The sequence below is a fragment of the Nomascus leucogenys genome, chromosome 8 (assembly GCF_006542625.1).
Source record: "Nomascus leucogenys isolate Asia chromosome 8, Asia_NLE_v1, whole genome shotgun sequence".
NCBI classification, from domain to species: domain Eukaryota; kingdom Metazoa; phylum Chordata; class Mammalia; order Primates; family Hylobatidae; genus Nomascus; species Nomascus leucogenys.
In genome coordinates, this window is record NC_044388.1 from 106,943,167 (window position 1) to 106,961,897 (window position 18,731).

An 18,731-nucleotide genomic window follows, 5' to 3' on the forward strand; every position below is an offset into this window, starting at 1 on the left:
TGAGTGGTAAGAGTTCTCTGTATTGTGGGTACAAGTTCTTTTTTTTTTTTTGAGACGGAATCTCGCTCTGTCGCTCAGGGTGGAGTACAGTGGCACGATCTCAGCTCACTACAACCTCTGCCTCCTGGGTTCAAGCGATTCTTCTACCTCAGCATCCCAAGTAGCTGGGACTACAGGTGTATGCCACCACGCCCAGCTAATTTTTGTATTTTTAGTAAAGATGGGATTTCACCGTCTTGGCCAGACTGATCTCGAACTACTGACCTCGTGATCCTCCCACCTCGGCCTCCCAAAGTGCTGGGATTATGGCCACCGTGCCCGGCCTTCCAAGTTCTTTATCAGGTATATGATAGCACATGTAGCTTTTTATCTTCCTTACACCAGTGCGAGTTTATAGAAAGGAAAATGGACAGTTAATAGTAATCATAATAATGTTTAATATTTGAATGTTTTTTAGGAGCTGGACACTGGGCTGCGTGTTTCATGGGGATGATTTGGGTCACTCTTCAATTTTCTAAAGATTATAGGACTGTTTCAAACACCTCTCCTTCTATTAACAGTTTTCAATGGAGAAAGAAAACAAAAGATTGATTTGGGGAATTCTTAGGTTAATGCGAGTTAGAACTGACCTTTTAACATTATTACCATAAGGACTAAATGGCTGTTACAGACCCAAAATAGGAGCGATTCAAACAAGCGAGATGCTTCTCTCTGTAACTGGCTGACAGTCGCAGTCCTGGAGGGGCACGATGGCTCCTCAGGGTCAGACACCTCCTGTCCCTTACTCTGTAAGGCACAGCTTCTACCTCAGGATCCAAAATGCCCACGCCAGCTGCCATGGCCCCTCGCAGGCAGTGGACACCAGAAAGAGGAAAGGGAGTGCATGCCTGTTGCTTTGAAGAACCTGACCCAGAAGTCTTACACAGCACTTTTGCCCACATACCATCGCTTAGTCATGTGGCAGTGCCTGGCCACAAGAGAGACTGGGAAATGGAGTCTTTATTCTGGGGTGATGTGTCCCATCTACAACTGAGGGGTTAAGGCCTAAAACTTAGGGGTTGAAGGCAGGAGAAAAAACAGATGTCGAGAGCCAGTGTTGGGATTGCAGGGTCCTGTGTGGGATTCCTGTTCATTTTCATCAAAGAAAGTCTAGTTGATATGCAATTGTTGGCCTAAGTGTTATTGAGGAGTTAATTTTACTGTTGAATTACACCAGAACATTTGTCATATGAAATAACTATAAATACGACTGATGATTGCCTAGTGTATTACAGTTCCCTCCAGAGACACGGGAAACAATAGGGTCTGTCTATCGGAATAGATATCCTAAAAGTGTATCTTTTGAAGAGATTGATTATAAGGTATTGGCTCGTGAGATGATGGAGCCTAAGAAGTCCCACAGTCTGCTGTCTGCCAGAAGGAGACCCAGGAAAGCCACTGGTGTAGTTTGAAGGCCTGAGAGCTGAGGGCCAGTGATGTGGATTCCAGTCTGAAGGTCTGAGAACCCAGAGGGCTGAGGGCAGGAGAAGATCCATGTCCCAGCTCAAGCAGTCAGGCAGAGGGAGGGTAAATCCAACCTTCCTTTTTCTTCTTTTTGTTGTAATCAGGCCCTCAATGGACTGGAGGATGCCCAGCCAAAGTGGGGAGGGCCATCTGCTTAGGCAGTTCACCAATTCAAATACTAATCTCTTCTAGAAACACCCTCACAGACACACCTGGAAATAACATTTAATATCTGGGCATCCTGGGGGCCTAGTCAAGCCGACACATACAGTTAACCACCACACTTAGGGAATATGAAAATAACTTAGACATTAAATTTGATTTTGGTGTTGCTGTAAAGAATATAGATCTTATGCACCAGCCCGTAGGAGGGGTGGCAAACAAGGAGGACAGCTTTTACCAGGTTGCCTTTGGAAGCAAAACTCTGCTGTTTTGTTTTCAAGTGGCTGCATGGCCACTGAGCTAGCCCTTTCCTGCCATCACCACAGTGCCACTTAGTGAACAGTTTCTCCAAGGTTAACTGTAGCTGCTCTTGTTCAGTTAATATGTAGTTCTGGATTAATATGCCACGTCTGTCACTTTAAGGAAGAAAAAGAGCAGTTCCGTTTAGAGATCCCATTGCTCCTCTAAGGACAGCAGTCATTTCTAACAAGCAGAGGGAAGAAATCTTCTGGTTCCATTTGTCCTTTGTGTGTGTTGAAAACCTTGACAACAAAACAAATTGGTACTGAATGGTTTGAAGAAATAAACATTAACTCCCCTTTAGTATTTCATTTCTAGGGTTTCAAGCCTTGGTAACAATTACCAAGAACTTTGCTTTCGTGGGGTACAGCTCTAGGCTGCTGACAGGATCTTCGTACCGGAGGAGACTATACTTTTATAGCCAATTCCAACTGCCCCAGAGATAACTTGGATAAACACTGGCTCCTCCACTACCTCCTAATCCCTGCTGGGTTTTACACTGTGGGGAGGTTTAGACAACTTGTTTTCTTTCCCTTTTAGCTCTTCTCTCTACACTCCCCTCCAGCTGCCTTCTTCCCCCACCCCCAAATGTAACGTGATCTCCTAGGCCTGCTCTGCTGCTTTCGCAGATTCTTTTAGTCTTAGAGAAAGAGAGGAAAATATTAACCATTGGTTTACCAATTCAAAGTTAACAACATTTTAAACAAAAGGAGCTTGTCAATAACCAGGGCTTGGGCTTTTCTTTTATCAGTTCCTCCTACTTGGCTGAGTTTACCTCATCATAAATCTTATCACACAGATAATAATTTGACGGCTTTAGGGTCTTTGCAGCATTGCTACTTTCGATTGCAACAGAGCTGTAACATTGCTATTTTTGATGTATTTGTTTTATAGATATCTTAATCTTCAATATTCAGATTAAAAACAAGACTTAGTGATTTAAAATAAAATTATTTGGTAAAAAGGTAAAGGGACACAGACATCTCATGAAAACATGGCAAAATCTCTTTAAGTTGAATTCAAGCACTTAGAGTTTAATAAGAATATCCCAAACCATTTTTGCTTAATAATATTTCTGTTTATAATTAAACCTTAAGGTACAGTGTTGTAACTGGATTTAAGAATTTAGAGTTTTGTTATTTCTTCACCATTAGCGAAATTAAGATTTAAAACCTATAGTTTGCAACAAATTTTAGTTTTTCAGCCTAGGGTCCTAAAACTTGTCTGTCATGGGTACCTAGTAGGTGTCATGTAACGGGAAAGGGATCTAACAAGGGAGTTTGAAGATAGAGGTTTTCCTTGCTCTGCCACTAACTTGCTATGTGACCTAGTGCGAGTCGTATAACCTATCTGTGTCACAGTTGTTTGAAATGCAATATGGGGAAAATAAATTCTTAAAATGACAATAAAAAGATTTCTTTTTTTTTTTTTTTTCTGAGACAGAGTGAGCACAATCTCGGCTCACTGCAACCTCCACCTCCTGGGTTCAGGCGATTCTCCTGCCTAAGCCTCCTGAGTAGCTGGGATTCAGGCACACAGCACCACGCCCAGCAAATTTTTGTATATTTTGTAGAGATGGGGTTTCGCCATGTTGACCAGGCTGGTCTCAAACTCTTGAGCTCAAGTGATCTACCCGCCTTGGCCTCCCAAAGTGCTGGCATTACAGGCATGAGCCACCACGCCTGGCCAAAAAATATATGTATTTTTAAAGTGAAGATGTGTAAGGACTAAAGGAGCCCAAAGGAGACAGTAGGGGATAAGAAAGGCAAAGAGAGTGGTAATAGATTTAGCAGAACCAAGGATGCCAAACCCTTTTCGGAGAGAGACCTTGATTAAGAGTGAGCTGGTTTGCCTGTAAGAATCTGCGGAAAGCTCAGAAATTAGAGACATTAATACCACAGAAAGCAGGGGATGAGGCCTGAAGCTGAAATCAAGGGGATCAATTAAAAGCCTGTAAAAGGAGGATTTAGATTCTTCAAACCCCTCCCAGCCCCATATAGTCAGATGACCGCCTCTCCTAACCACCTACAGGAGACCAGAGGCATTATATTGAGAAATGCCCAGCCCGGTGTGGTGGCTCACGCCTGTAATCCCAGCACTTTGGGAGGCCGAGGCAGGCAGATCACGAGGTCAGGAGATGGAGACCATCCTGGCTAACACAGTGAAACCCCATCTCTACTAAAAATACAAAAAATTAGCCGGGCGGGGTGGCGGGCGCCTGTAGTCCCAGCTACTCGGGAGACTGAGGCAGGAGAATGGCATGAACCCTGAAGGCGGAGCTTGCAGTGAGCCGAGATGGCGCCTGGGCAACAGAGCAAGACTCCGCCTCAGAGAAAAAAAGAAAAAAAAAAAAAGAAATGCCCTGTAGAGGCTCTGGACTCAGGAGCCTGACCCCCAACATGGGTCTGGGTAGGCCATTGGCTGAAAATAGTGGAGTGGGCAAAGAGCAGATTTTTTAAAAGTCTACATACTGAATAGTAAGATTCCCAGCCCTCTTCTAATACCTGCTAGCCAGGGGCCTAATAAGGAAGAGATTGAAATATTCTTTTCTAGGGAGAAGAAGTTGAATGACCCTAGAGAAAAGCCCTACAGATACCAACATTTAGGGATTCTCTTGAAAAAGCAAGTTTACCATCTCCTTTCACTGAAGCTTACCAGTGGCTGTGCCCCTTCCACATATACAAAGCTAACAGTCATCTTTTTAATTGCTCATTGATAGAGTGTGAGTGGCCCGCCAAATTTCTCTAGGCATTAGAGGAAAGTCTCTAACCTGATATTAATAGATAAAGGGTAAAAAAATAGCAGAAAACAGGAACTTGGTAGAAATAAAGACAATGCAAGCAACAGAAGAAGAGTTTAAAAGAACTATTCAGCTTGGGCACCATGACTCATGCCTGTAATCCCAACACTTTGGGAGGCTGAGGTGGGCAGTTCACCTGCGGTCAGGAATTTGAGACCAGCCTGGCCAACATAGTGAAACCCCATCTCCACTAAAAATACAAAAATTAACCAAACATGGTGGCAGGCACCTGTATTCCCAGCTATTGGGAGGCTGAGGCAGGAGAATTGCTTGAACCTGGGAGGCGTAGGTTGCAGTGAGCCAAGATTGCACCGCTGCATTCCAGCCTGGGTGACAGAGTAAGACTCTGTCTCAAAAATAATAAATAAATAAATAAATAAAATAAAGCTATGCATTTCCCACAAATACTGCTTAAAGAAAAAGAACTATTCTTTGCTATCCTTGGAGAGAGAGATTGCAAATTTCAGAAAACAGGATGTTTTTAAAAACAACAACAATCAGAATAAGAATAAAAATGAATTATTTTTCTTTTATTTATTTTTTCTTTTCTTTTTTTGAGACATGGTCTCTCTTTGTCACCCAGGCTGGAGTGCAGTGGCAAGATCACAGCTCATTGCAGCCCCAACCTGCCTCAGCCCCCCAAGCAACTGGGACTACAGGCATGCACCACCATACCTGGCTAATTTTTAAATTTTTTGTAGAGAGATGGGGTCTCACTATGTTGCCCAGGCTGGTCTTGAACTCCTGGGCTCAAGTGATCCTCCTACCTCAGCCTCCCAAAGGGCTAGAATTATAGGCATGAGCCACCACGCCCAGCAAGAATGAATTGTTTAATATTAAAAACATTATAGCCCAAATTTAAAATCCAACAGAAGATGTGGAAAATTGTCTCAGAATGTATTGGGTTGGTACAAAAGTAATTGGGGCTTTTGCCATTTTAATGACAAAAACCTTGATTACTTTTGCACCAACCTAATAGAACATAAAGACAATGACATGGACTATTGAGAGAACTATAACAGAGAACAGGTAAGAAAATTAGAAACTCTCGGGAGGCTGAGACAGGAGAATCGCTTGAACCCAGGAGGCAGAAGTTGTAGTGAGCCGAGACTGTGCCATTGCACTCCAGCCTGGGCAAGCAACAAGAGTGAAACTCTGTCTCAAAAAAAAAAAAAAAAAAAAAGAAAAGAAAAGAAAATTAGAAACTCAATCCCAGGGCTTTAATATCCTTTTTATAGGAATTCCAGAATGAAAACTGAAAAAAATAATGATAATAACAAAGAAACAAATAGAGGAGAAGTTAGGAGACGTTAAATGTAAGGAAAAATTTCAGAGTTTAGTGAAGTCAGTATTTTCCAAAACGGAATGACATAAATCTCTGGATTTATGAGTGCCCAGAATAATATATGAAAGAGACTCACTTCAAGCCATATCATTGTGAAAGTTCAGAACACCAAGAATATTAGAAGATCCTAAAAGTTTCCAAAGAGATAAAAAGCAAGTCATCTTAAGGAGTCAGGAACCAGAATGGGATTGCATCTCTAAACAATACTTACTGGAAACTAGACAGTAGTAGGTAAATGCCTTCAAAATTCATTTGGGAAAATTATTTTCAACCTAGAATTTTATACCCAGACAAACTGTCAAGATAGAAGAAAGATATTTTTTTAGACATGCACCCTCCCTCCCCACCTCTGTGAAGCTACTGGATGATGAATTCCAGCAAAATGAAGAAGTCAGTCAATAAGTAGAACTGAGGCCAGGCACGGTTGCTCACGCCTGTAATCCCAGCACTTTGGGAGGCCAAGGCGGGCGGATCACGAGGTCAGGAGATCAAGACCATCCTGATGTAACACAGTGAAACCCCGTCTCTACTAAAAATACAAAAATTAGGGGCCGGGCACAGTGGCTCACTCCTGTAATCACAGCACTTTGGGAGGCCAAGGCGGGCGGATCATGAGGTCAGGAGATCGAGACCATCCTGGTGTAACAAAGTGAAACCCCGTCTCTACTAAAAATACAAAAAAAACTAGCAAGGCGTGGTGGCAGGTGCCTGTAGTCCCAGCTACTCGGGAGGCTGAAGCAGGAGAATGGCGTGGTGAACCCGGGAGGCGGAGCCTGCAGTGAGAGGAGAGCATGCCACTGCACTCCAGCCTGGGAGACTCCGTCTCAAAAAATAAATAAATAAATACATCATAATAAGTAGAACTGAGAATATTTGAAATGTTTTAGTGATTGGAAAAAATATCACTAGATGTTTGACAGATCTTTGAAGTATTTGAGGGAAAATGGTAATAGGTATATAGAAGACTAATTAAACGAAAACAAGGCAATATCTCTAGGATAAACAAAGTTGTATAATAAAGGAAATATTCATAGTATATTATTGGCTAAGCAGTGAACAATATTTATATCATCCTAGTAATGTAAACACTGACTATTGATTTATCCCCCAAATTGTGATTTTATTGTTTTGGGGGGGTTATGGATGGTGATAGAATGATACTGCTGTCATAAGTTAATAGATAATGGATAAGTCTAATGAATTCAGAAAGAGCAAGATGATGTTATTAGCTAAAAATCTGAAGGAGGCTGTCTCTGGGGAAACATACAGGGGAATGGGATTGCTGTTTTTTATTACCATATTTTTACAAGACTATTTTGAGCCTTTTTTACAAGACTTTTAGTACTGTTTGAGTTTTAACCATGTTATGTATATTACTTTGATTAAAAAGAAAAATTAATTTTAAAAAATGAGCATACTAATACTATTAATTTTCTCCTTCTAGAGAAAAATGTTTAACAGTTAGGTTTAGACTTGTTAATTATAAAAATATAGTAAAGTCTTACTGTAATGAGATTTTCTAGAAAGCGGATTTACTCTAAGGCAGTTCAGATTTGGTCCCCAGCTGAGAATTATAGCCTGGAAATACCAAAAGGACTAACAGAAAAATCAGTGTCATTTGAAGGACAGTCATCCGTGCAGCCTGTGCGTGAAATCATGGGTCTGAATTAGGCCCCCATTCAAGATGCGGGGGTGTGGGGTTTGTGTTTTGCTGAAGCTGTGGTTGCAAACCTTTGCTTTAGGATGAAAGGTGGGGCTCTCTGTTACATTTGAACCTTAGTTGCTACTCCTACCTCATAGCTAGTGTTTCTTTCTCTTCATAAAATAAATTGACTTCCTGGTCCCTTGGAAAACCTCCAGACTGCTTTCTGGAATCATTTTCATATAGCATGTTTGTTAATTTGAGCTCTTGCCTGAGTCCCAGTAAGATGTAGGCAGGAACACAGACCTAATGCAGGAATAGGCCTCTTTTGGAAATAACAATAGCTACTGTTTATTGAGCACCTTCTGTGCTTTGGGCACTCTCCCTACGTGATTCCTAATCTTCATAATAACCCTGTGAGATAACTGCTCTTATGACTACCTCCCACTTTTGATGAGAAAATTGAGGCTCTGAGAGGTGAAGTCGTTGCCCATGGCCCCACAGTGAGTGGCAGATCTGAGACTCAGCGCTAGCGTTTGTGACACATAACTCGTGACCAGCAGGTAGTGCTATCCGATTGAAAAAATGTGAGACTTGAAGGGATGCACGTGTCCCTATACAGTGGCAAAAACTGGTATGACGGAAATGATTTTTTAACCTATCTTAGTTGGACATACACTGGACCCACAGAGCTAGAGGACCTGGCAGGCTCTCACTGGACAATGTTTGGTGAATCAGAGAAAGTGGGCTTTGTTGGCGTTTGCATGTGAAATAATGTGCACATTCCTCAAGTCCCCCCCTAAAGCTACCAGCTATGATGGAAACAGTGAAGGGGTCAGCCAGACCTGGGGTCATCCGGTCCTGGGGTCCCAAGCCAGGCCTCCTGTCAGGTTCATCTGTCTCTGTTCCACCTGCACTCACACCCAGTCTTGCTGCTGAGAGGTGGAGCATCCACATCCTGAATCCTGCCTCCTTCCCTTGATGCATTTCTATGGTGGTTGCCTGCCCAACTTTTTCTTAATAGGACTAAATTCCAAATTAAAAAAAAAATTCAGTCTCTCTCCTCTAATCATCCAAAAAGAGTCCTCTTTTGGTAACTTGTTCTAGAGTTATGCATATCTTAAATTCAGAAATTGCTTTCAAATGAATTAAATTTTAGAAATATCCATTCCTGTTCGTCCTATTCCCAGTGAAAATAAGCAACTCTTCCCTCTTCCAAAACAGCGGATTTCTTTTCTTTTTTTCTTTTTTTGAAACGTAGTCTTGCTCTGTTGCCCAGGCTAGAGTGCAGTGGCGCAATCTTGGCACACTGCAACCTCCACCTCCCAGGTTCAAGCAATTCTCCTGCCTCAGCCTCTTGAGTGGCTGGGATTACAGGTGTGCACCACCATGCCTGGCTAATTTTTAGTAGAGACGGGATTTCCCCATGTTGGCCAGGCTGGTCTTGAACTCCTGACCTCAGGTGATCCGCCCACCTTGGCCTCCCAAAGTACTGGGATTACAGGCGTGAGCTACTGTGCCTGGCCCCCAAACAGTGGATTTCCATCTTACATATGCATACAGATAATCTGGGAGCTTCAGATCCAGCCCATGGCACATATTATGATTCTAGACTAGAAACCAAGGCTCTGCATTTTAAGCAAGCCCCACATTATTCAAAATAGATTGTCCATGGATTATGCTTTTAGAAACATTGTTCAGATCCCATGCTTTAATGTAATTGGGGATTTTATCCTTTCCTTCTTTATATATATATATATATATATATATATATATATATATATATTTTTTTTTTTTTTTTTTTTGAGATGGAGTCTCGCTCTGTCGCACAGGCTGGAGTGTGGTGGCGCGATCTCTGCTCACTGCAACCTCCGCCTCCCAGGTTCAAGCAATTCTCTGCCTCAGTCTCCTGAGTAGCTGGGATTACAGGTGCCCACCACCACACCCAGATAATTTTTTTGTACTTTTAGTAGAGACAGGTTTTCACCGTCTAAAAAAAAAAATCTTAAATAGGTCTAGTTCCCTGAATTATTTTCTCCTAAGACATGTTTTCCCAACAGTTAATGTTATTTATTTCATCTTCTGATCTTTCTCATATTATCCACCTTTCACTTAAATTGGAAATTTTCTGCCATTTTACAAAGTTCAAGACCTTCCTACCTTACTACCTCCTGGCTGTGTGAATTTGGACAGAATACTTCCCCCTCTCCCTCCAGTCAGTTTTCTTACTTGTGAAATGGAATTAAACTATACAAAATCATTAGGTTGCTGTGAGGCTTAAGAGTGCCTGGCACATATTACATGCACATTAAAAGTGTATTTCTTCCTAAACTAATGCAACATAGCAAACAAGTTAGTTCACAGTCTTTAATTTCTTTCCTTTTCCCTTTCTTTCTTTTTAAAACGTCTTTTTAGCTAATGGCTTTTAGGTCTTAGGCTGATTAGATGGAATCCTTCTTGGGGTGTTCTTCTGGTAAGAAGATTGAAGCTCTCCTTTATTTGCTTGTAACAGAACGCTCTTCGTATCTTGCAAGTGAGTTTCAAAAGTGTCAAAAGCTGGATATGGAAAGAATAGGCCAGGTTTGATGCGGTAGTGTAGTTTGGCAGTTTTCTCAGTATCCATTGCCACTAATTCATTATTTTGTTAGATCTGTTGATGTATGGTTTTATAACTAAAATTAAAAAGATTTGGGTACAGTTTAAAAGCATTATTCATTTTAAGAGGATTTAAGAGGATAAGATCATTTTAGACTCAAGAGCAGAATATTAGTAATAATAATTAGCTTAAAAATAAACTTATATACTAATATAAAGTACAGCACAAGACAAGCAAATATCTGGGCCTGTATTAACAGACAGTATTCAAGGATATGGCTAGAATTTCCAAAATGCGTAATAATTTGTAATTCTTGGCATTAAGCCGCCAATTTGAATATGGCCCTTTAATATGAAATGCTATATAATGACAGACTTTATTATAGTCTGATCCAGGCCCCTGAACTTTCCAAAAGGGCAACAAAACAGACAGATACTGTATTTTTTCACTTGTTGGTACTGGTGGCACCCTTTTGAGTGTTATTTTTGGCATTACGTGTAGAGGTCAAAAGATTCAAGACAACACTAAACATGTTAGCAGTCACCACATGCAGGCTGTCCAGCAGAATGACAGCGCCTCCCAGATCCTAGAAAGCATCCAGAGTCACTGCACCCATCCCCTAGGGGCCCTGTAGTCCTGCATCTCCAGATGATGGGAGCTGCAAACTTCCCTGATGGTACCCTCTTGGATGCTCATGAGGCCCGATCTGGTACCACGACTCTAGCAGTAGGTCCATTCAATCGCAGTAAAAATACATGTTGTATGTTGATCAGAATTTGGCAGGACACATGTGGAAAGTTAATGACATCCTGGCCGAGAACCCCTGTGATATACACTAGTTACATCCAGTCCAATTGGAGTTTTTATGTGCTGTTTTTGGCAGAGCCAAGTGAAGATCTTGTTATTTAGCCATTCCTGATGTACTGAAGACATCCGGGTTTTTGTCATTACAGGATAGGCTAGAAAGTAGCTAGGGTCTCATAACCAAGGCTTTCTCTGAAACATATAATGACAATGCTAGTTATTTGACCAAAGATATCCAGTGCTTTAATCCACTTGGAATTTATTCTTGATGTGAAGGGTCAACATCATCCACTGGTCAGGAGCCTGATCCTTGGAGCCAGGCAGACCTGGGTTGAGTCCATCTCCACCTGTTACCAGCTGTGGGCAAGGTGTTTGACTTCTCTGAGCATCTGTGGGTTTTTGTTTGTTTGTTTGTTTGTTTTTGTTTTTAAACCTGAAGAATTGGGATAATCTGTTTCCTCACAGGATCATTGCGCAGATGCAGTACAGTAATGAAGGTAACATGGCACATAGGAAGAGCTCAATACATGTCAGCTCTTACTCTTCATGGCTAGAAGATGTAGACTAAACTTCCCCCTTTACAGTTTTGTGATTAGCACCATTTATGAAAGAAATAAATGAAATAAATTCCTTTTCCTGTCATGAGGGGAACTTACCTGATTTTACTGAATTATTTGGTGCCATTGGGTTCCTTAATTGTTTCCCTCTGACCTAGATTTCTGGGTGTGCGCCAGTAACACGATTGATTGTTGCTACTTTATAACATTGTCTGTGGTCAGTCCAAAAAAGAGTTTAAAATAATTGAATGAAATGGATTTTAAACAATGGTCCCCCCACCCTCGCCCCGTGGCACTCGGCCAAAGGAAGGGGAAAGGTTCTCTGTTAAAGAAAATGAATCAGAGAAGAGGTTCAGACCCTGCCTCCGAAAATTCTCATTGTGGGGACTAAGTCCTCTCACTCTGAACTCACACCCGTCTGTTCGCAGCCTGACCTCACATCCTGGTCTGGATGTGCGGCCTGACCGGGGTGTCGTGCGCCCGTGTGGTTGTCCTGTGGGTGCCAGCTCTGACTTCCTCCCCAGACACCCACTGCCTCAGCCTTAATCACAGGACGCGCGTTGAGTAGAAATGAGACCAGTTAGTATTGGTAACTGCAGAGGAATTTGCATTTTCACCAGCGTTCTCGGGTCAGAGGGTTTGCCTGGCACCGCGCACTGGGAAACTCGCCAAAAGCGGTGCGGGTTGGAGACGCCCCAGGCCGCGGTGGAGTTGCGCGCGGCTTCTAAAGTGGAGTGGAGCAGGCCTGCACCCTCCCCGCCGGGGCCGGGACGGCGCTTCCAGGCGGAGAAAGACCTCCGCGGGCCGCGCGGGGCCTTCCCCCTGCGAGGATCGCCATTGGCCCTGGTTGGCTTTGGAAAGCGGCGGTGACTTTGGGCCGGGCTCGGCCTCTGGAACGCCGGGGGCCCCTGGGTGCGGACGGGCGCGGCCAGGAGGGGGTTAAGGCGCAGGCGGCGGCGGGGCGGGGGCGGGCCTGGCGGGCGCCCTCTCCGGGCCCTTTGTTAAGAGGCGCGTCCCGGCCAGGCGGAGACGCGGCCGCGGCCATGGGCAGGCGCGGGCGCGCGGGGCGGCGGTGAGGGCGGCCTGGCGGGGCCGGGGGCGCCCGGGGGGGCGCGCGGGCCGAGCCGGGCCTGAGCCGGGCCCGCGGACCGAGCTGGGAGAGGGGCTCCGGCCCCCGACGTCGCTGGCGCGGGAAAATGTTGGAGATCTGCCTGAAGCTGGTGGGCTGCAAATCCAAGAAGGGGCTGTCCTCGTCCTCCAGCTGTTATCTGGAAGGTAAGCCCGGGTCGCACGGGTTGGGCTGAGTAGCCGCGCGCCCTCCCGCTGCTGCTGGGCCCTTCGTAGGCCTCGCCGCCCGCGCGCTGCCGCCTGCGCCCTCCCCGGATCTTTTCTTTTTCTTCTTTCTTCCCTCTTCTCTCTCTTCTCTTCTCTTCCCTTCCCTTCCCTTGTCTTCTCTTCCCTTCCCTTCCCTTCCCTTCCCTTCCTTCCCTTCCCTTCCCTTCCCTTCCCTTCCCTTCCCTTCCCTTCTCTTCTCTTCCCTTCTCCCTTTCTCGCTGTCTCTCTCTGTCTCTCTTCTCTTCTTCTCTTCTCTTGTCTCTCTCTTTTTCTCTTTCTCTCTCTCTGTCTCTTTCTGTTTCTCGCGATGGCCCCTAGGCGCCGCCGGCGGAGTGTGGCCCCCAGCCCCGGCGCCAGCTCCGGGAGAGCCGCGCCGGATGGTGACGGCGGCGTCCGGGGCCCCACACTGCGGGCTCCCCCCAGAAAGTTTGAGAAAGCGAACTCGATAGGCCTTAACATCCCTGGGATCCCACGTTGTGAAATTTCCACCGTTAATTGGGACTGTGTGTTAAAAAGATCGACCCGTGTTTGTGAAAACATGCGATTTCCATTAAGCATCATGTACACAAGGAGCACCACTCTACCATTTATGGATACAGAATTTCGAGTGATCTTTCCATCTCCCCCACCCCCAGCTTATCTGCAGACCACGAAGAGGTCTTAGGAGTTCGCTGTCTTTTTAGGGGAGGAGAGCCCATTTAAGAAGGCGTTGCCAAGGAGTCCCCCAGAGTGCTGGGGTGTCATGTTCGGTTCCTTAAGTGAAGCTCAGGGCCAGGAGGGCTTCACTTTTGTGTGCTTTCTACCTACTCTCCTTCTCTAATTACATCTGTTTTATTTTATTTTTCTTTCCTGTTGTAGTCTTTAGTTTTATAAATGGAAAAAAAGTAAATTAAGGGTTATGGGTCTTCACTTTCGTAGCTTCTAGGTAGGTATGGAATTGATCTGATTTGAGACTGGTGGTCCCAGACCATTGCCTTCAGCAGAAAGGCTATCTGTGCTTCAGAGATGGAGTGGCACTTGGACTTCTCTGTTGTTTTCAATTAAGACTTAATATAAGATTAAAAATGTGGCCGGGCGCGGTGGTGGCTCGCGCCTGTAATCCCAACACTTTGGGAGGCGGAGACGGGTGGATCATTTGAGGTCAGGATTTCCAGAACAGCCTGGCCAACATGGTGAAACCCTATTTCTACTAAAAATACAAAAAATTAGCCAGGCGTGGTGGTACACGCCTGTAATCCCAGCTACTCGGGAGGCTGAGGCAGGAGAATTGCTTGAACCCGGCAGGCGGAGGTTGCAGTGAGCCAAGATCGCGCCACTGCACTCCAGCCTGGGCGACAGAGCAAGACTCGGTCTCAAAAAAAAAAAAAAAAAGAGTAGAAATATGAAGCTCACTTTAGATCAAGTAGGATTTCTGCTAGAATGCCATGTTTTTCTTTTTAAAAAAGCAGGAGAAATAAACAGAGGCCTCATTAATTTTCTAACCTATTTTTCTTTCCTTAACCTCTGACTCTACCCAGAAGGCCTGCTTGGAGTCACATATGCAGCACACACTAGTGATGTGGGTGAAACCTGTTTGCCCTTCTTGCCACAGTTTGGGTACCTCACTCCTCTTCTGTCTCTGGGATTCCAGGGGGCTGAATGGCCCAGAGAAGGCTAACCTAGGTGGAGTGGGCTCGCAGAGCCTAGCGTTTGGAGGGTGGAGCTGGTTTATTTGTCCCTAAAAGTTGACGTCTGAGCAGTCCAAATCATCTTAGTTAATACATCGCTTATTTTTTCCAAGTTGCTCAAAATTCTGAGCACATTCTCATTTACATCTGTATCGAGTTAGTGTTAGGCATCATCATCTCCACTTTGCAGATGGGTGCCTAAGGCGGGGATGAATGGACTTTTGTAACTGCAGAGCTGGAGCAAAGTTTAGGTCACAGCTTTGCCAAGGCGTTGTTTTGTTTTCCTGGGAGTAAACCGGAGATTTAGTATAGACCTGGCTGGTTTAATTATTGTTTTGGGAAAAAAATCTAAAACATCTTATTCCAACATGTCTTGAATTATAATGTTGACTCTCAAGTTTCAAAAAAAAAAAAAAGTTCTAGTACAGCAGACTGCCTTGGGTTAAGCCTTCTTCTAGGAAGGTGTCACTCTAGGAATTCTTTCTTACTGAGTTTTCTTCTTTTCTTTGTTATAGTTAATTAGAGAAAGTAAATGGAATTATCATTTTGTAGTTGATAGACTTTAACAAGCCTGCCTCAGTGATCGTCTCTTAAAGACTGGAAGTATTTGTCTTTTGGGAAAAATAGTTCCTAGCATCTGGATAAGTAATCCAGGCCTCCACTTTCACTGACAGCCTAAATCAGTCAATCAGTGTCGATCAGTCAGTCAGTGTTTATTGACGCCTACTCAGGGTCCCAGGCATCCCATGTCAGGGAGAGAATTGAATGAGATCAAGTTTTTCATTGTTCTATCAAAGAAGCTTCCACCATAAATGTGGTTTGATGGTGCATGCTACCTGCTACTCAGCCTAGCTGTCAAAGCAACATTGGTAAACAAACATAAAGATGGCTAGCAATTATTAAATGCTTACTATGTGCCAAATACTGTTTTATTACTCTATGTGATCTAATATAGTTATCTTTCATGATAGCACTATGATTATTTCCATTTTATAGATGAGGAAACTGAGTCACCAAAAGGTTAGGTAACTTGTCTAGGGTCACAGAACCAGTGAGTGGGGGTACTGGAATTTGAACTCATGCTATCTGGCTTGGGAGAGCCCACTTTTAGCCACTGGATGTTCTACTGATTGTGACAATTTGTCTCTTTTGGAATTCACTGTGGTTTTTAAAGTGATATCTCCAGAAACTCCTCCAATTAATCCCTGAAATATAAGGGTAGTCTCTTTTTCTCTTCTGGAAACCTGATCCTGGCAAAATGATTAGCTTTAACAGTAGGATTAAATTTTTTTAAATGTATATAAAAATACCTGTATGTAAGAAATCCTAAAAGGGTATTTGGTGAAAAGTAATTCCCTCTCCTATTCATTTTCCTCACCTAGAGGCAATCACCCTGGAGTTTTATGTGTGTCCTTCTAGAAATACTGTGTGCACATATAAGCATTTATAACATGTGAATTTTGCTCTCCAGCTTTTCGTGAATATGCATGTTTATAGCAGTATCTATTCACCAGGACCACATTTAGCTTTGCAATCTTCGCTCTACTTTGAACACTGAATTTTCTGATTATTTCTTTCCCCTGGAGACGTCAAAGAAAACATGAACACTAGCCTTTTGAATTCAGGGTTTTCTTTTCATTTTATTTTCATTTGTTCATGTGTTTGTATTTACATACATTGTGCATGAATACTGTACATGTATGTGACAGTTGTGTACTGTAGAATCAAAAACTAATGTCTGTGAACTGAACTCTTCTTGAACTTTTTGTTGTTGTTGTTATTGTTATTTTTGGAGATAGGGTCTTGCTCTGTCATCCAGGCTGGACTGCAGTGGCACAATCACAGCTCACTGCAGCCTTGAGCTCCTGGTCTCAAGCAACCCTCCCACCTCAGCCTCCTAAGTAGCTGAGGCTGTAGGCACATGCTACCTGGCTAATTAAAAAAAAAATTTTTTTTTTTTTGTAGAGATAGGGTCTCACTATTTTTACTAGTTTGCCCAGGCCAGGCCAGTGTTGAACTACTGACCTCAAGTGATCCTCCCACCTTGGCCTCCCCAAGGCGCATGCCTGCAGACATGAGCCACTGCACTCAGCCTGAACTTTCGAAATTTATTTTAAGGGCCCACTGTTAAATGCTTCTTTTCAGCAGCTAACTTTCCAGTGGATGCTTCATGTGGTGCCAGCCATACAGATTCGCTTTTAGAACTTGAGCTTTGGAGAAGCTTATGCTTGCTTTCTGCTCTCTCCTGAGGTCATCAGATACTTCCCTCGTTCTGTAACAAAGAAAGTGAGACTCTTTCTGTTACCTAATAAAAGGCCAGTCCGTCCATTTCATTTTGGGTGCTATTAACATTGTTGACCATTTACAGTGTCACAGGCCCTGGCACTGAGCACATCATGTGCAGCCTCACTTAATTTTCACACCAGTGCCCTGAGGTTTCTAGAAAAGAGGAAGGGCCCCAGTTTAGGTGGCAGTACTTTTCAATTTGGAGGCAGGAGATCCCAGTTTTCCTCTGACCTCTCTGAGCTTCCGTGTTCTTACCTCTAAGATATAGAGACCATTCTCTGTTCAGCCACCTTAGAGGATTGTTTTGAGGGTCTATAAGATGATTGAAGGAAAGCTCTGAAACCTATAAGAGTTAAATGTATGTTTGTATTATGTTGATACAAGATTCCTCTGAGATGCTCTTTAGTCCCGGCAGGTTTATGGCTACCACAGCGTTCCTAGGGTCCCATTCTTCTGCACAGGCAGGCAGCTCCCGAGCCAGCCAGCCTGGACCTAGATGCCACCTGTGCTCTTGGCTGGTCTTGCGCATTCATTGAGGCTCACTGTACCTTGGTGTTCCTAAATAAGGCCTGTAGTTACCCCTACCTCACTGAGTTGTTGAGAGACTTCATGTAAATTGTTTAGCAGGGAGCCTGGCACAGAACAAGAGCCTAGCAGAAAAGTAAGCTGTTGTTATTTTAAGCAAATATTTAGCAGCCTAAAATGGTGGCTTTACCAGTTTTTCTAGTGGTTGAAGTGATGATAGAATTGAGCTGATCCCACCCATAGTTTTTCTTGTTAATGAAGCAGTTTGTTTCTAAGTTTGTTTTGGTGCGTATAATTAATACTTCCTGTCCTTGATTTTTGGCTGAAAAATGTCTTCTCTTCCTCGCACCCTCTGTTATTCCCATAGTGAATATTTTAATTGTGGAAGAGAAATTCCCATTGGCTCATGGTTGGCATTTTATTTCTCCTGTCCAGAGACAATATTTCCACAGCCTCAAACGTGAAAACTGAAAATCTGGTGCTGCTTACCACCTTGTAAAATCAAGTCATTGTAATTGTGCCAGTATAACCATTGATCTGAAATAAAAGCAGAAAAAAAAATCAATGGGTAGCTTTCTTAAATATATAAGAACTAAAGATCAAATGGGACACTGGAAGACTTTAACTTTTCCTCCATAATGGTGGATCTTAATTAAACACACAGAAGAACAATTTATAAAATAAATTCATAGGTTTGTTTGTTCTTTTTTAGTGTCAATTCTTAAAACTATCTCTTTTTATTTTTTAATTAAAAAAAAAAATAGAGATGGGTCTCACTATGTTGCCCAGGCTGGTCTCAAACTCCTGGGCTCAAGCAATCCTCCCACCTCAGCCTCCCAAAGTGCTGGGATTACAGGAATGGCCACCGCACCGAGCCTAAAACTGTCTCAAAAGTAGATAGCATAATGAACTCTCATGTACTTACGATGTGCCTTTAACAATTATCAGCTTATGGTCAGTCTTGTTTTCTTACATAGTGAAGTTACGGTTTCAAAGCCATTAGGAAGAATAGCTTGCTAATTATAATTACTTAGTTTTGATAGTGTAACTTTGTCCTCAGATAAGTAGAATCGTTACTCTGGAAAGGGGGTGTCCAATCTTGGCTTCCCTGGGCCACATTGGAAGAAGAATTGTCTTGGGCCACACGTAAAATACACTAACACTAACGATAGCTGATGAGCTAAACAAAACAAATCCCACAAAAATCTC

The 18,731-nt window shown here is 43.4% G+C and overlaps 1 protein-coding gene across 2 annotated transcripts in view; it reads left to right on the top strand.

Annotated features, from left to right (window-relative positions):
- ABL1 (ABL proto-oncogene 1, non-receptor tyrosine kinase) overlaps positions 1–18,731 on the top strand; it is a 168,566-nt gene that overhangs the window by 104,488 nt on the left and 45,347 nt on the right. Inside the window, exon 1 of one of the 2 annotated variants that reach the window (XM_030818047.1) lies at positions 12,299–12,984. The exons of the other annotated variant lie outside the window; for it this stretch is intronic. Coding sequence (XP_030673907.1) covers positions 12,906–12,984 — 79 coding nt within the window. The 5' untranslated portion in view covers positions 12,299–12,905. Of the gene's footprint in view, positions 1–12,298; positions 12,985–18,731 lie in introns of those variants that run through there. 2 annotated transcript variants of the gene reach the window in all.